The sequence below is a fragment of the Camellia sinensis genome, chromosome 1 (assembly GCF_055761805.1).
Source record: "Camellia sinensis isolate YWXY chromosome 1, ASM5576180v1, whole genome shotgun sequence".
In the NCBI taxonomy this organism is placed as follows: domain Eukaryota; kingdom Viridiplantae; phylum Streptophyta; class Magnoliopsida; order Ericales; family Theaceae; genus Camellia; species Camellia sinensis.
In genome coordinates this window covers 178,242,795-178,261,018 of record NC_138961.1, presented here as the reverse complement: position 1 = coordinate 178,261,018, position 18,224 = coordinate 178,242,795, and the positions used below count along the sequence as shown (strand labels likewise).

The 18,224-nt window shown below is 34.9% G+C and overlaps 1 protein-coding gene and 1 pseudogene across 1 annotated transcript in view; one reads left to right on the top strand and one right to left on the bottom strand.

The window, feature by feature from the left end:
* Window positions 1–7,070: 7,070 nt before the first annotated feature.
* LOC114301419 (Serine/Threonine-kinase) overlaps window positions 7,071–18,224 on the top strand; it is a 38,965-nt gene continuing 27,811 nt past the window's right edge. The window contains exons 1-7 of the mRNA XM_028246386.2: window positions 7,071–7,722; window positions 9,982–10,020; window positions 10,117–10,170; window positions 10,357–10,420; window positions 10,856–10,914; window positions 17,867–17,991; window positions 18,127–18,186. Coding sequence (XP_028102187.2) covers window positions 7,489–7,722; window positions 9,982–10,020; window positions 10,117–10,170; window positions 10,357–10,420; window positions 10,856–10,914; window positions 17,867–17,991; window positions 18,127–18,186 — 635 coding nt within the window. The 5' untranslated portion in view covers window positions 7,071–7,488. The remainder of the gene's footprint in view (window positions 7,723–9,981; window positions 10,021–10,116; window positions 10,171–10,356; window positions 10,421–10,855; window positions 10,915–17,866; window positions 17,992–18,126; window positions 18,187–18,224) is intronic.
* On the bottom strand, window positions 15,190–16,414 carry LOC145799933 (putative sugar phosphate/phosphate translocator At1g06470 pseudogene; annotated as a pseudogene).

Sequence of the window (18,224 nt, the reverse complement as noted above, 5' to 3'; positions counted from 1 at the left end):
ATGTATGACTTATGTTTTTCTGTATTATGACTAAAAAAATATGAAATTATATAATTTTTTTCTTTTGTTATGACATTATTTTAGTTATTATGATTCATGAGAGCTATTTGGTTATGACTAGGTATCAAGTTATATCATTTTTTACATTAGTTATGACTAAATTTCTTTTTAAGTTATGACATTATTTTAGTTATGATCAAAGCGATATTTAGTTATTATGTTATGTTTTGTGGTTACAACTTAAAAAGTATGAAATTATGTCATTTTGTTATTTAGTTATAAACTGTGTACATAGTCTTTTTCGAGAAAAAAAAATTAAATGAAATGAATAATTTTATATATATCAAAATGAAACAAAATACTACAGTCATTAGTTTAAATAGACAACATTTAATGAATAATTTTTATTTCAAAATGAAATAAAATATTATTACAAAAATTTATATCATTAAATAAAATAAATATAGGTTATTGATGATGGTAGAGAAATTGCATCACTATAGGTCAAATACATTCCAACTAGGTTGACACCTATTAGCCTATCAATCATTTGCATTATATTCCACCTCAGTAATCCAATAAAAGCATTAGAAATGAAACAGTGAAAAACAAATTGTTAATCAATTATCGGAAGAGGAAAACAATTCACTTGCGTTGGCCGAGTATATATAATACAAATCGCTTTGAATTCTCTCATGGTCACTATAATTTTGTTCTTATGTAAGATTATATGAAAATATTTGCAAATTATCAGTTGATGAATCTCCTAATTGTATTTGAGTTCTAATATTAGGTTGTTGACTTTGTAAATGCTTGTTAGTACGCCTTTTAAATGACTAAAACCCTTTGTAGATACAACACTAAATAAATATGCACAATATTTACATTTTACTTTAATTATAGTTATACCATCAAGATTATTTAAATACTCCCAAATAGTCTAGTCATTCCCAAATAGATGATGATGATGATGATGATACTGAAAGGGGGATATTAGGTACAGTAGAAGGAGAATAAACAAATTCATGATGTACATATGCATCAATATCAATATAAACATTAGGAATATTATGATTCATAATAATGTAAGTAAAATAATATACATCAACTAACAATTAATTAAAATAAGGAGTAAATAATAACAAGTAATATATGTTAAGAAATAATTAACGTAAAAAAATGAGTAACTAACAAATATTAATTAAAATAATTAATGTTATCAACTGGTAAATGTGATGCAAAAATTAGTTTATTCTAATAAAAAAAAAATTATTGCACAATTGCAATTGTTATTTAGGGATGAGACCTCAAAATTAATTGGGAAAGTTGAGAGAGAATGAGAATTTGAGAGAGAGATTTGTTTGTGATAAATAAAAAAGGAGAATGGTGGTATATATAGGACTTGGGAAGGAAGGGTTAAATTAAAAAATATATATATTTTTGGCCGTTGTGAATTTTTCAAATTGTTGACTGTTGGAGGAGGTAGTGGCTAGGGGATGAATCGGCCGAGTCGAACTATATGGGGGGGAATTTTCGGGTGGCTCCAAAACACATGTCCCAAGCCTAAGGGCTCAAGTTGGGCTCGGGCCTAACTGAGCCTACTTGGGCGATAGATGGACTTTAGGTGGATCACGGGCTAATAGGCCAAATTTACATCCCTCTGTGGGTGGCTATGGGCTTGTTGGCTTGACAAGGCCAACATTGTCCAACTTAACCTCATATTTTTAAGACTTGTAAAAAATGTTTAGTCTAAAGAGTTAGGGCCGGCTAGAGATTTTTAATTGAACTTTAAATAAAAAGTTTTAGCTATATATAAATATTTATTTTAATTTTATATTATTTAATTACAAAATAAACTATAAAATAAAAAAAGATGTACTCAAATCAGAACATTTGTTACAGAATCACATTTACTATATAGTTTAATTTTGTTAATGTTTCAAATTAAAATATTTACCTTGTGCATATAAAACAACTCGCAAACTCAATGTCAAATCGGATTGGGTTGGGGCCACACATACTTTGAGGGGAATTATATTTATACAAAAAAATAAATAAAAAATGTTTAGGTAAATTCATTTTTTCAATACTCCTTATTAAATTATTTAAGATTACCATTTATTCTAATACATTTTCCCCCTAAATTATCTCTTTGAGATACACCGAAATAAAATAAATTAAAAAATTAAAAATATTTTTGAAAAATTCTTTGAAAATTCTTTCTTTTGTTCACATATATATAAGAATACGACCAAGAAACCGGGCACCGACAAAGAAGAACAACAAAGGAAAAAAAGAGGGTGAACTTCGCGTTCAAGCTTCTATAAGCGAACAATAATGACAAAAAATAAACTGCATAATCGCTTTTATGTAACAAAAACACAGAAATCAATAATTATACTTTGATATTTATGTAAATACTTACATCTTTTTTGATGAGTTACTTAAAAATATTATTTTGATTATTACTCTCATCCATTATTTGATTTTGTTCAAATTTTCTTCTATTTGCATAATAATATAATAAAAAACAGTGATGCTGATGATAGTGGTGAGTTTTAGTGGGGTGGATTGGAGTTTTTGAGTGAGAAAAAATAAGAAGAAAAAAATAATTGAATTTTAGAAAGAAGATGAAGATATTTAAATAGGAAGAATATGTATAATTAATTAGGGTGTATCACAAGAACAAATAAATATTGGGCAAATTACATATACCTCCCTCGAGGTTTAGCTAAATTACAAATACTCCCCTGAGGTTTCGGAAATTACATCCGGCCCCCTGAGGTTTGTATTTTCATAACAATTTGCCCCTTGAGGTTTATACTTCATAACAAATTTGTCACGACCCAAACCCGGCCCTATGGGTTTAGCACCGTAACCGGCTAGTAATCCGAGATTACTGAAGGCCTGCTGAACAGTAATACAGTAAAACAGAGTACAGGGCCTGGCGGAAGCCAATACAGTAAATAAACAATGCCCAATGAGCCGTGATAGTCTATATGCAAAAAGACTTTCATACATATATACATAATCAGTACAGAACAGTATGCACAAAATGTACAATCATTCAGACTAGGGACTCAGCCCTTTACATAACAGTGCAGTAAACATTCAGTCTATACAGAACAGTAAGACAGTACAGAAGGGGGAGTCCTAAAACACCCCTAAGCCTTAGCAGGATAGGCTCGGAACCTCGCAGTGAGGCACATAGGCTGGCTTGACAAAACTGGAGTAACCCTGACGCTCATAGTCGCGGTCTGGTGCCTGAACACCTACATATATATATGAGCAGTGAGCTAAAGCCCAGTGAATAACATAATGCGTAAAGAGGTTAAGAATGAATGTCCTTACAGTAATGAAAACAGTCCATTTAAACAGTATTTCAGTCGATCAATCAGTACAGTCATATGTGGTACACCCATTAGCATAACAGTAGGTCTTAAAAGACCGAACAGTAATGATGGCCATCAGTCAGTAAACAGTAGTGGTTCCAACAAGGGAACCGACAGAGATCTCTGTAACAGTAACAGTAAACAGTAGGTGCTAAGGATGCCACAATACAATTCAGAATATAGGACATACATTCATTCAGTTAACAGTAATCAGTTCAGAAAACAGTACAGTTCAGTTGTTCAGAAAACAATCATTTGTGAACATATCTTTACACAATCGTTACTCATAGAGTTCTGGGCCACAGTATGCTAGAGCGTGTCTCCCCAGTCGCCAACCCTACACAGTTAACAGATTGAACACACTAAGCTACACAGCTGGGAAAGATAATAACTTAATCCCTAATGCCTCGGTGTGTTCTACATCTATATCCTTAGTAAGATGTTTTAAACTAGGCCTAAAAATGCCTAGAATGGGATGAGGATGCAAAGATGTACTCAAAAAGCAGTTTCAGAAGTTTCAGAAAAACAGAGTCCCGCTCGAGCGCAAGTTTACTCGCTCGAGCGGACATGTAACAAAGGTACACGCTCGAGCGTCAACTTTCCCGCTCGAGCGTACTGTAAAAGTACTGGATGGGTGAAATCTCCGCTCAACGGATGGTCGACGCCCGCTCGATCGTGAGACACATTCCTTCGCTCGAGCTCCCAATACTCCGCTCGAGCGGACTATAAAACAGTGCAGAGAAAATACTGGATGCTCGGATTCCACGCTCGAGCATCACTAGTCCCCGCTTGAGCGGGAGTGCAAAATCTGGAAAACCCATATTGCACCTCCAAGCCAAAAACCAAGTTTTAACAACTCAAAACTCGACCTCTTGGGCTGAATTTCTAGAAAACATTTGTAAACACATAGTTAAACATGATTCAAAACTCAACATTGAGAAATCAAAGCCCAAGGGTGTTCAATTCAAACTCAATTTCAAACCATTTTCAAGAACAGAATGAACATGCAAACATGCATGAATTTTAAACAACTCAAAGCTCAATTTGATGCTCTAAGGAGCCAATTGATCCAAAAACAAGATAAAAACATGGACCATTACAAAATCATGGACATGCATGTAACAATTTGCCACGAACTCAACTCAAAATCCAACAATTTAAACATGCATGCATGGATTATGCTCTATATCAACACGTATGAACTAAAACGTGACTTAGCTTTACAATTTAACATGGACTATGCAAGAATTAGCTCAAACACAAGAATGAGAAGATGAGATCCTTACCTAAGTCTTGGAATTAGAAGACTAGGAGCTCAAATATGTAATCTATACTTCAATTACTAAGCAATTCTTCAAGTTCCCAAGCAATTCAAGATGAACAATTCAATCTCTCACTCTCTCCCCCTCTTGGTCGACTATGGCAAGGAGAAAGGCTGAGCAATGTTTTGATCTAAGTGTATAAGTGTATACAAGGCTCAAATGTGTGTGAGATAGTGGCCACTAAGTGTGGCAAAAGTGTAAATAAGCCTAACACTTGCAATTCATTGATATTTAATCTACTTTAATCATACCTAATCAGTTTTCAGATAATTATACCATAAAATCACATAAATTATGATGATCATAAAATATCAATCAATTCCCGGTTTGGCCGCCGATAAGGCCTCCAATTAGCAGTTTGAACATAAAACATGAACAGATCAAATAAACAATCAAACAGATAGAATACAAATTAACATACATACTCAGTTAATTCAGTTCCAGTTTTCAATCAGTCAGTTCAGTACTTTAATCAGTTCAATTATCAGTCATAATCAGTTCAGTTTGACGGTAATCAATGTTTTATCGGTAAGCAGTGATGAGGGTTATTACAAAATTACTCCCTAATTTGTTATGCAAATATAGCATTCAGGGAGAAAGTTGTAATTTCTCAAACCTTAGGGGGTATTTGTAATTTAGCCAAACCTCAAGAGGGTATATGTAATTTGCCCAATAATATTCTATTTTTAAATTTAATATATGTTATCCTACTTAATAAATTTACATTAGAATATAATAGAAATTAAAATTTTAAAATTTGAATCGGACGTATTTAAATAATTTTTAGGTTTAATTAGAATGACCTATAGGTCCCCTTTATCGGCCGGACTAGAGTAAGACTACTGTAGGTCCCACCCACAACATATTTTGGTATTGTTTGGGAGGGTCGACTTCACAGTTTGGACGACTTAGTAATCCCCTCAGTAGAGGATTAAGTTGACTGGGAAATGAGTGAGATTAAAAAAATAGTGAACAACTTTAAATTGTTCGGTCATTCGCCCGAATGTTCGGTATAATGCAAATTTTTTTTTTTTACAAACATAACTGGCAGGCCAAAAAAATTTGGCTGCCAATTTTTTTGATTTTTTATTTTTCTTTAACAATCCAAAGTGTACCTTTTGTTTTAATATTTATTTTTAATTTTTTAAATATATAAATAATTTTTAAATTTATTTTATTTAAAAATAATTTAACAATTCTATCATTAACCATCTTCTACGCTATTATTATAACAAACATATTTTTACTTAATCCATTCACTAATAATTTGGGCACTTTTTTCATAAATTCCTTTTCACCTATTTATGTTCCATTTAGGGTTGGTTTGGTAAGGGCTCATTGGGCTTTTTTGGCTCAATGAGCCATAAAAGACAGAATAGGCTTATGAGCCACAACAAACAAAACATCCCATCCAACCCCATAATCATTACACTCTTCTCTCACAAAAAAATTAAAAAAGCTAAAAAGTCAAAAGCCCTTCTCAAACCAAGCTTTTGAGCCTAGGCTCATATAGTCAAAAAAGCCAAAAAGTCAAAAAGCCAACCCACTTCCCAAACGGAGGCTTAGTCCATATTATTTTTTTATGTTCTAATAAGTCTGTGGGTGACATAGTTACCAAAATACCTCTAATAATATTCACATGTACAGTGTTAATGTTTCGTGATGCGAATATTCACACCATTAATGTGAATGTTAAAATGTCAACATTCACATTACCAAGTTACTAACAGTTCAAAAAAATATTTGTAAATGTATAAATGTCCATAAAATATCTTAAATATAAGAATTAGAATTTGGTAGATCAAATATCAAAATAATAGAACTTATTAAAATACAATAATATTTTATAGACTAATTGGAATACAAACATTCAAAAAATGATTTTCTAATAAATTTTCCCTAATAATTTTCACATTAATAATATTTTCACTAATCGTTACCTCACTAACAATCTCCTTAAACCTAATCTACCAAACAAACGTGGCCATATTTTACAATACAATACGACCATGTTTGTTTAGATGGATATGAGTTTAGAATTAGACTAATAGTCTAATAAAATTATTAATTTAATACTTAGTTAAATAATTAAAGCATTGATTGACAATCCATCTAGATATGATATTTCGCATATACAGAGGGGGTGAGATATAAATTAGAGGATTAAGCCAAACTCTAGACTATTAGTCATTCCTTATAATTCTAACTCAATTTAAACATAGGATATGATACATAATCTAAAAAAATTTGTAATTCTAGAACTATTAATCATGAAAATACTAATTCAATCTAATTCAATCCGTCTAAACCAACGAATCCGACGTCCCTTATTTCGTGAAGAGGATGTGGACCCGGTAGAATAACCCGGGCCGTAAAGATACCTGACATATCCAACCCGTTTTCAGCATGTTCCGTACGCAGGCGGACCCTATCTGATGCCCAAATTTGAAATATTTCACTCTACCCTCTCACTAAATTCACTCCGCGCCTCTCTCTCTCTCTCTCTCGCTCGCTTGCTCTAGAACCCTACCTCCCACCTGTCTCCTCTCTCCTCAGTCCACACCCTTCTTTCTCTCTATCTCTCTCTCTCTCTCTCTCTCTCTCTTCAAATTTGGATCGCCCGCGTTCAATTCACGCACTCACTCTTCAAAACCCTATATCTGTCTATCTCTTTTTCTCTCTCTTTCTAATTTCGCCATTGTTGTTAATTTTCTCTCTCCTCGATTTCGGACCACAACAAACCCTATTTTCTCTGCAAACTATTTAGCTACACCATGAGGAAGGGTACGAAGAGAAAGGCCAGCCAAAAGGTGGAGCCGAAATCTACAGAAGAGACCACGAGCAAAGAGGCGAGCCAATATAAGGTTACAGAAGAGACTACGAGCAAATCTAACGTGGAAACAACAACCTCCAACAAGGAGTCAAGCAAAGCTGGTAGAAGAGCTAAGCGAGTCAAGGCTTCCAAGCCTGAATCCGAGCCCCAGTTCTTTCCTGAAAAGCGTAATTTGGTAGTATTTGCTTCTTCTAGCTTTGGATCTTCTAACCTACCTAGTTGGCATTGAGCTTACGATTTGTATGTGATTTGTTTGTGTTATCAACTATATGTCATTTTACATTTGAATACTCAGGTGAAACATATGACTTCTTTTCCAACCTTTACATATGCTTTTACACAAATTCAACACAGGTTTGAGTAAAAATCTTCACCTGATATCAAGGGCTCCAATGGATAAACTCAAATGAAATGGGATATAAATTGGAGTAAATGAAATGGGTCTCCCTTGATTTGGGTAAAATTTTGAGTAAAACTAAATTTCTTATAAGCTTGAGTAAATCAGTGGAAGTGATGCTAATGGCTTTTTAGTGAAATTTAAGTTTTGAGTCTAGAGTAGAGTAACAATTGGAGATGCCATGACTAACAGTATGTTTGCTTTGCGAGAAGATTTGGGGATTGGATATTTTTAGTTATGTGCTTTAGCTTCCATGATATGGGAAATCAATTATAGTTGCTAACTTGGTGTTTGATTGCTTGAAGAGAACATTCAGGGAAAGAATGTGTGATTAAACCTAGTCTATGTTGTTTTAGCTTAGTCTACAAAATGTGAAAAATTGAATAATTGTTGAAGTATATTATGTAAGATGTACTCGATGTTACTCTGGTGATGTGGAGTCCCATGTTAACATTTTGTAACAGCTAACCATGATCAGTGAAATAGGAAAAACATAGAAGAGCAAATAAACAAGAATTGAAATTACATGCACATACAATGATGCAATTTTTTTTTTTGGTTCAATCCAAAACTAAGGCTGTACGGTGCAAGCCATTTCATTAATGTTACAAGAGAAATACATGGATAGTCGAGCTGCCTCTCTCAACTACATATACATATAATTAGGGAAACAAGTTATAAGTGCAAAAATATCATAAATCCTCTTACTCCCATGTTGGATGTGCTGTCAAGTACTTATCACGATCTAGACTATCCCAACATCTCAATTCCTCAAATACTAGGACATGTGTAAAAAATCTTTCTCGCTGTGGGCCACATTCTTTCATGTATCTCCCTTCACCTACTTTCTTCTCATATGCTCCAAAACTTCAAATGTGTTTGATTCACCGTGACTAAAAACCACAAGATTGCAAGAGAGCTTGACTCCATGGATGGAAGACTGACAAATGAAAAGCAGAGGAAAGGTCGCGAATAGAGAGAAAAGATGTTCAATTTAAAACCCACTTGTTTGTGATGTGTGAAGTGCAGTCGCACATTGCTTGGGTGCAAAAATAATTTGTAGTATATAAGCGCGGGACACCCTCACCTCAATAGTTAGCTTTTGAGATTGAGTTCTATCCAAGACAATTTAACATAGTATTAGAGTTTAACATGGTATTAGAGTTGAAGTATTTATGGATAGGTAGGGTGTGTGTCCTTCACCTACATGTGGTTGGTGCTACCGAGTGAGCACGCTACGAATGAGGGTGTATGTGAAGCAAAGTCTCATATTTTACGAATACAAAAGTAATGTGCAATATATAAGCATGAGGGTACCACCCTCATCTCAATAGCTAGCTTTTGGAGTTTCGTTTTATCTTAGATTGTGTAACATGTTATGTCTTTGCATAATTTGATATATAAAAACTAATAATTAATTTGTGGCATTTATTGTTTTTATACCATTTGGATTTTCAAAAACGTTGGTACTCGGTAGAAAAATTAATAAAAAATTTATGCTGGCATAGAGTTAACATAAGGCAAGAATTTGGTGTGGCACTACTTATTTACTAAAATGTTACATAGGTAATATCATATTATGTATATTTTAAATGAATTTTAATAATTTTGAGTAATACATAATAATTATATTGATAAATCCACAATGGTAATACTGAAATGCATTGGTTGGTATGTACCATACCAATAACAGAAAACAATATGTTAGCTGGTACAGCCTACTAGTTAACCACATTGAAGTGGAAGTTTCTGATTTTGGAACTCCTAATTCCCACTTACTATAGTTTCTCAATAAGGAAATGGAGCATAACTTACAACCCCTTTTCTTATACTTTTGTTAGACAATTATATTTGATTTTCTTTGGTGAAGCTACAGTTTTAACAATCATGAACTATTTTCTCCCTAGGACCGAACTCATTTAATGATTCAATGATTACATTTGACATAGAAGTGGGAGTGTTGTTTTATGCTCAATACAATCTTTTGTTGTCACTGTATCATGTATTGGTAATTAACTGTTGTGCTACTTTTTGCAGGAAGACCTATGGCAACAGGTTTTCCCAGTTGGGACGGAGGTTTGGCTTTGATACTGCTTTCTCATATTTGTTGTGACAGTTCTTGCAGTTTTTTTCTTATTGCTTATAATTTTTTTATATTATTTTTTTTGCCAGTGGGATCAGTTGGACCATGTTTATCAGTACAAGTGGAATTTCTCAAATCTAGAAGTGAGTTGTGCGATCATGTTATGTTCTGCTTTCAATATGAATAGTTGATGTACCATTTGTTTTATTTTCTTTTGCCTCTCATTGAAATAAAAAAAAAATCCTACAAAAAGAAAAGAAAATTAAAATTATAGGAAAATAAGACATAAGAAGAATGTTTAATACTGAATTACTCTTTGTTTTGGCTAGAATGCATTTGAAGAGGGTGGAGAACTATATGGGCAAAAAGTCTACCTTTTTGGTTGCACTGAGCGTAAGTCGTGACTGAAACTTGGACTCCTTACATCATTTCTATATGTTATGCATTCACTTTCTGTCTTTGTTATAAAAAAGATTTTTTAAATTTGAACAGAGGAAATGATGTTAGAATGTTATTGGACGTGTTCTTGTAAGGAGTATCTTTATTTGGTCCTGTATGGCTAGGAGGGTAAGGAACTCACAGTAGTATGTGGGAGTTAGAAGAGATGTAACAATACAGAAAGTGAAACAATTGTCAAAAGTTAATGCGCTTGGGGTTATTTCATATTTTATTATTGTAACTTGCTGTTATTATATGGCCTCAAAAACACTATATTCATTTATTTGACATCATTTTTGGTGTTATTCTTGTAGTAGTTATAGATATTATTTTTGACCTGTTCATTTGCCTTAACTGTTTTCTTGCTTTCCTATAACACTTTTTGTGCAGCTCAATTGGTCTTTTTCAATGGTGAAGGAAAAGTAACCTGCATACCTGTTGTAGTTGCTGTAAGTTACTAAACTATTTCCGTTGTTAATAGGGTCAACAAAAAAGAATAATTTGGTTAGTGCTGGATTGAGCCTGAGAATTCTAATGGTGGTCCTATGCCAGTCTTGGATTTTGATATGTAATCATTTGGCTGCTTGTTATTTCTGCATATTGACCTCTGGAATCTTGTTAGGGTCAAATATAGTATTTTTCACTTGGCTGTTTTATATGTTCGTTTTGTCTGGTGCCATAGTTAGATTACTGTACTGCTTTGTTAGATTTCATGTGGCACTCAACTTTAAGTCTTTTATTAAATTCAGATGTTTGTTGCTTGGTATAATTTGTGTTGCTGTACCCTTGGTGTGCAGTTCTTTCGTCCTAAACATGTAATTTGAGTACTTCTTTTCTTTCTTGGATATGCTGTTTTCTTGGTTCAACCTCAACCCAGTGGATGTGAACTATGAAGCACATATACTTCTAGAAGACTGTTGTATTCGTATGTTGATACTCATAGATCTGTATCCGATACTTCATAAACATATCAGCTACTTGATATTAATTTTGTGAAGTATTGGATAATTTTTGGATACGAAGTCACATATCCAAGCTATTATGAAATTGAGATTGTAATAATTTTTGCATAGTGTTAGTATAATTGTTAGAATAAAATATTTTTTTAATATTTTTCTTATTTCTTCTTGAATAAGAAATTAGTGAGATCAAAGTAGTGCCGTACTTTCTTAGAATTTATTGAATTAATGTATCCTTAATGTGTCTTGCATGTGTTCAATATCCATGTCCATACTTTGTGTTTGTAGAAATCAATGATAAATAAAAAAATGGGAAATTTCTATGGTAACCCCCGCTTTTGTGGCCTGCACCATATGTCTAGTTATGACGTTTGTGGTCTTTGGTTTATGATTTATTGTGGAGTTAGTTATTATCTGGTTATACACATTGTGTTGTTAGGTATGATTCATTGTGATGTTGGTTATGGCATTATTTTGGGTATGATCCAAAAGATTTTTAGTTAAATGCCTTATGTGGTGTTTGGTTGTGACTCATTTTTTTTTAGTTATGACTAAAAACTATTCAGTTATGATATTTGTGGTTATCAACCTCACAAATATCATAACTTGCATATGGTACACACTTTTTTGAGAGTGTGTACCATAGCATGACCCTAAAAAAAAATAATGATCAGACAATTGAATTTCAACAATTAAATACGCAAGTAAACTTGCATACAATACTCTTGCGTATAACATTTTTTAATAGTGAAAGGAAAAAAGAAAATGAATATAAACAGTTTAGACTTGATCTTGAAATGAATTTTTTTATATGAAAAAAAGAAGTTAACCTACTATTTGCTCTTAAACTAATAGTAATACCTTATGAAGCACAGATACTCAAAAAATATTGTTGTACAAGTATCGGGTACTTACTGGGTGCACGTACTGGTACAACTGCACATGTACCGGGTACGCTGTATACGGTTGGGTACGCCATGGGTACGCGGTGGGTACTCAATGGGTGCGGGGTGGGTACTCCATGGGTACTCCACAATAGTTTTTTTTTTTCCCTCTCCAGAAGTTAGAATTTGATGCAAGTCTATGGCCTTATTTTTCCTTAATCATCTTCAAAAAATTTATGTAATTTGGAATCATCAACTCTTTACATAGTTATTGAGTAACTTTGCTCTCTTCCACTTATTGTTGTATAGGTATGAAGCACGAGTATGAGTACTGGTATGGGTACGAGTACTGGTACTAATACGATACGGGTACGCTGATATGGTAAAATTAAAAAAAATAGGGTACGCGTACAACTTGGTGTGCTTGTAAAAAAATATTTATTTTTAATTTAGAGTAATGCAAAAATTAATTAAATGGTTTAATTTGTTAAGGTCCAACCTACAATTAACATTTAAATGGCAAAAGTAAAGATATATGTTAAAATTGATGTATTATTGATTGATGTTTTTGAATGTATACAATGACTCTCCTATATATAGAATAGAAAAACATACTCACCTACCACACTCAACTCTCACCTAACACACTTACATCTACCTACCACACTCAACTCTCACCTAACACACTCAACTCTACCTACCACACTTACCTACCACACTTACAGCTAGGGGTGTTCGCGGATCGGTTTTGTGCGGTTTGCGGTTCGGTTTTGACCCGCCCGCATCTATGCGGTTTAGAAAAAAGTCAACCCGCAACCGCCCGCAGTGCGGTTTGCGGTTTGTGCGGATAGGGTTTGTAAATGTGCGGGCGGTTGCGGGCGGTTTGCGGTTTACACTTTTTTCTTTAAAAATTAATTTTTAAGTTTTTTTTTCCCATCGAATTTAGGCATTAGATTCATTTTATATATTTGTGATCAATTGATAACAATTTTCTGATGAGTTTACAAATAAAAATTGAATATCACTAGCATTTTTGTCATGAAAAAAATGTATATCAATGCATTAAAGGTTGTACTCAATTAGAATTGTCAATTCAGTAATCAATAATCAAACTAGAAGCTTCATCGATCACCAGAATAAAATTTTTATTAGAAAAAAGTGGATGAGTCATCAATGAAAATCGTATAAGAAACCAAGTTTAGGACTTGATAATTCTACGACATTAAGAAAGTTGAGAAATACTTAAAAATAAGGATCCTAGTGTCATACAGAATATAATGGTGCTCCTGTTAAAGTTACAAAGTTGGTATATAAAAAATAATATTAATAATACTAATTAAAGTGCGGGCGGTTTTTGCGGGTTGCGGTTTTAACCCGCGACCCGCCCGCAACCCGCAAATTTGCCATATTTCAAACCGCATCCGCCCGCATTATGTTTGCGAAACCGCCCATTTATATGCGGGTTGAGCGGGTTGGGCGGTTTGAGCGGTTCGGATAAACCGTTGCCCACCCCTACTTACAGCTCCCCTCAAACTCAAGGAGGATAGATACTAACCAACTTGAGTTTGGAGAGAGTAACAAAACAGGAAAGTAAACTGATAAATAAAATAAAACAGGATAGGAGACACGGTATGGTCGTGTCAGACCGTTGTAGGAGACACTTATGGTCGTGTCACACCGTTGGAGAAGATAATGTCTGGACAGTTTACGAGGTCATGTCAGACCGATGTAGAAGACAGTTTACGGGGTCATGTCGGACCGTTGTAGCAGACAATGTTGTGACAGTTGTTGTGACAGTTTATGGAGTCTTGCTGGACCCTTGTAGAAACTAACCGGAATCAATGTCGGGACAGTTTACGGAGTCTTGTCGGACCCATGAAGGAGCTAACCGGAATCAATGTCGGGATAGTTTACAGAGTCTTGTCGGACCCCTAAAAAGTCGCACCCTCAAAAGGTGTGCCCAATCTGTCAAAAGGCGTGCCCAATCCATAAAAAGGCGTGCCATCAAAAGGCGTGCCATCAAAAGGCGCGCCAGACACGCGGCGATGCACGTGATCGACAGAGCGCGTGTCGGCCTCTTCGTCATGGTCTTTATAAACCGAAGCGGAGGCTGAGGCTTGGAAGCATAACAAACCAGTTGAAACCTCTGCGTTCTCTGAGAGCTTGTCTCTAAGAGCTGCAAATCTTGAAACACTCTATAACCAACCCTTTCGGACAGTACCAGTCGGAAATCGCTGCTTCTCTGAAACACTTAGCAACCCAAAAATATGGCCTCTTCTTCCCGTGGTCTACTCACTCTCTTTCCCGATCTTAACGAGTCAACAAGAGAGATAACTGGTGCGGTGGTTCGTGAACCTCAACCAAACACCTCTGGTTTTGCTCCGTTGAACTTTCCGATGCGGTCTGTGGAGCAAAAAATGGCAGTGCAAACGGATATTGAGGCCAATCAGTATACATTGAAGTCATGTGTGGAAACCATGACTGCGGTCACAAACTTGTCGCACCGGCTGCAGAGTAGGACAAATGAGGTGCAGCAGTTAAACGCCCAACTGGCTCTGCTCCAGCGCATGTATAAGGATGCGCGAGCAGAGATAAGTGTGCTAAAGGCGGAAAACAAGGAGCTGAAGCGGAAGGCCACCGTGATGTTCCGATTTGGAGGTCCGCCATATGCTGCAGTGGAGGAGTATGGGGGAGTGAACGTGCTCGGCGGCGTGGAAAACACGGAGGCAGCACCGTCAAGGGCCGCCCAGGACGGAAGTAAGAAGAAGAGACCGGCGGCAGAGTAGAGAAGGGATAAGGAAAAAAATCCCGCCTATGGGTGGGTGTTTGTGGGTGTTGTTTGTTTGTTTGTTTTTTTTTTTTTTTTGGTGTGTGTGTAAAATTGTGATCGGGGTTGATCCTTGAGATGAATAAAGTATGGTTTGGTGTGCAAAGCTATATGGTATGAATGGAATTTGAAAAAGATTAAAAATAATATGAAAGAAAAATAAAGAAAGAAATAATAAAAATATATTTGAAATCAAAATGAAAGATGGGGAAACAAGGAAAGTTTTTTGGAGAAAATAAATAAAAATAATGGATTTTGAAATCAAACGGAGGAGAGAGAGGGGACAAGCCCATGTGAGGGAAAGAGGGGTTTAAAGAAAGTGAGGGAGTGGGTTGATTAAAAAAAGGATTGTGGGTTTGAAAGTGGAAAGATGAGAGAGATTGGTGGCCATCATCTTGATCATCCATCTCTGCAAGAATAACATATTTTGCAGCTGGATTGGCTGTCGATGACCTTGCCACATTCTCTTCACCTATTTCACCCTTTTGTAGCTTTTGGTATTTGTACCAATTGAATAAGCTCACGCCAAACAGGATTGTAATAAGGCCAGCCCCTTTCAACCAAGTAAACTGATCATGGAAGTAAAAGACAGCAACCAAGATGGTGACAGCCTCCTTGACAACTCCTGCTATTGTCACAGTTACTGCACTAGTTACTGAAACAAGAATGTATTCTGTCAATACCATAAAAAAGGCGAGAGTTCCACCAAGAAATATGAGAAGGCAACTCCGAGTGATATGCCATGAACTATTGAAGTAATTGCTTGTTCTGAATTCATCCCAAGGATCCATTATCAGAGAGAGCATAGCAGTTGCCACTGCCATCACTGGAGTTACATGGCTCATCAGGGTAAGTGGATTTTTCAGACCATATACTTCTTTCTGAAGAAGAATCTGAGTCATGGTCCAACGAAATCCAGACATAACAGCAGCAAGCATAACAAAAATAAATCCCCAAAATTCAAATTCAGTTTCCTTCGCAACTGTTAACATTATTCCAATGGATATAATAAAAATAATACCGAAAAGTTTAAAGCTTGGAGACTCCAATCTAAATGCAAAAGCAAATATAAGGGCAGTGAGCAAACAAACGAAGCTTTGGTTGACGAAGATGCAATCTGTATCTGCAGTAGGCCGAAATGAAACACTGGTTGCGAGAAGAGTTGGCATCAATTCGAGCTAGCAGTGGTTTGAGTTGCTGTAGTGGTTATTGGCGGTGATTGGAGAGAAGGTATGTGTTGGAGGTTTCAATTGGTTGAGGTCTGGCGGGCGGTTAAGGCAAAGTTGCCGCCCGCCAGAAGGCGAAGAGCACCAAGAGCTTAACCTATTGCTCTGATACCATGTTAAAATTGATGTATTATTGATTGATGTTTTTGAATGTATACAATGACTCTCCTATATATAGAAGAGAAAAACATACTCACCTACCACACTCAACTCTCACCTAACACACTTACATCTACCTACCACACTCAACTCTCACCTAACACACTCAACTCTACCTACCACACTTACCTACAACACTTACAATATAAACCAAAATTAAATGTCAACATATTAAATAACTTACAAACCATAGTTTAATTTAAAATCATTCTAAGGCCTCGTTTGGGAACAAGTTATTTTAGTAACTTTTTGACTTTTTACGAAAAGATGTGCAAAAAAGTAGAAAGGTGATGTGACTAGTTTTAGTTGACTTTTTGGCTTTTTGGCTAAAATAATCAATCTCCAAACGAGGCCTAAGCATAAAATAAAAAACAAGTCTAGTGAAAGAAGCTTTATCTCTGTAGTAGAAGAAAATATTGTTTTAACTGAGGTACGGTACGACTTAAGTGTATACTAGGTATGTTTGTATTCGCCAAAAATTATGAAAAAAAAAACTTGGGTACGTGTTTTGTGTATTCGGTATGTATGCAGAAGTACCATATGAGGTATCATACGTTGGTAAGTACCTGATACGGGTACGGCATGTTTTTTGAAGTACCTATGCTTTATAGTTGTATAGTATTATATTTGTATTGTTGAATATTGATTTACTTTGGATTTTATAATTTCTCTTTATAGCTATTGTTTTGAATTTTGATTTGTAGGTGGGATATTTAGCTATAAATTTAATAAATAAATAAATAAATAAATAAATATTTATTTGATGTACCCTAGCCGTATCCCTGCCTTACTTTTTTTAGATTTTAGTGTATTGGCATTCTCGTATCGTATCTGTACCCCTATCTATACCGGCACCCGTGCTTCATAGGTAACACCTAATTCCTCCTTTCTTACCGTGCATATATATTTCAATATTAAAAGTTATAATTTTTTTCTAATGTATCTTGGCTGTACCCATATCTTATATTTTTAGATTTTCTCGTGTATAGCTATCTTCGTATTGTATCCGTATCCACACTTCATAGAATGCAAACAATATTATAAATTGCTCTTTTTAATCATAAAAAAACATAATATATCGCTTAGTTTGTTTGTAATATCATGATCTTGACATATTTTATTTAGCTGGAATCTTTAGAAGCTCCAACACTGTAGACATTTGGAATCATGTTTTTTGTGTGAGTATTACTAAAAGGAACACATGATAATTTTAGGTACTCATTCTTTTTGGACCATGACTTCTCTTACCATGTGCAACTTTGTTACATGCATGTACAACACATTTGTTTTTTTGCATGCATCTGCTATTTTTTCCTTATTCCTTTTGGTTCTTTCTTGTTGAACAGGTTGCATCTCCTTTTCCACCTTCTGACAAAATCGGGATTAACTCTGTCCAAAGGGAGGCCGAGGAAATTGTGCCCATGAAGCAGATGAAGATGGATTGGGTTCCATACATTCCATTGGAAGATAGGTATCAAGCTTGATTTAGTTTCTTCACTTTTTGTTTTTTGTCCCAATTTATTTGATGAATGTTTCACATTGCACACCAATTTAAAATTCTTTGTCATGCACCTGATGCTATTGTGCAATTGTATTTTTCTCATAGAGATTCTCAAGTTGAAAGACTCGCATCACAAATTTTTATTCTGAGCTGTACGCAAAGAAGGTATTGTTGCACTTTTTTTTTTTGGCTTCCTTATGCAT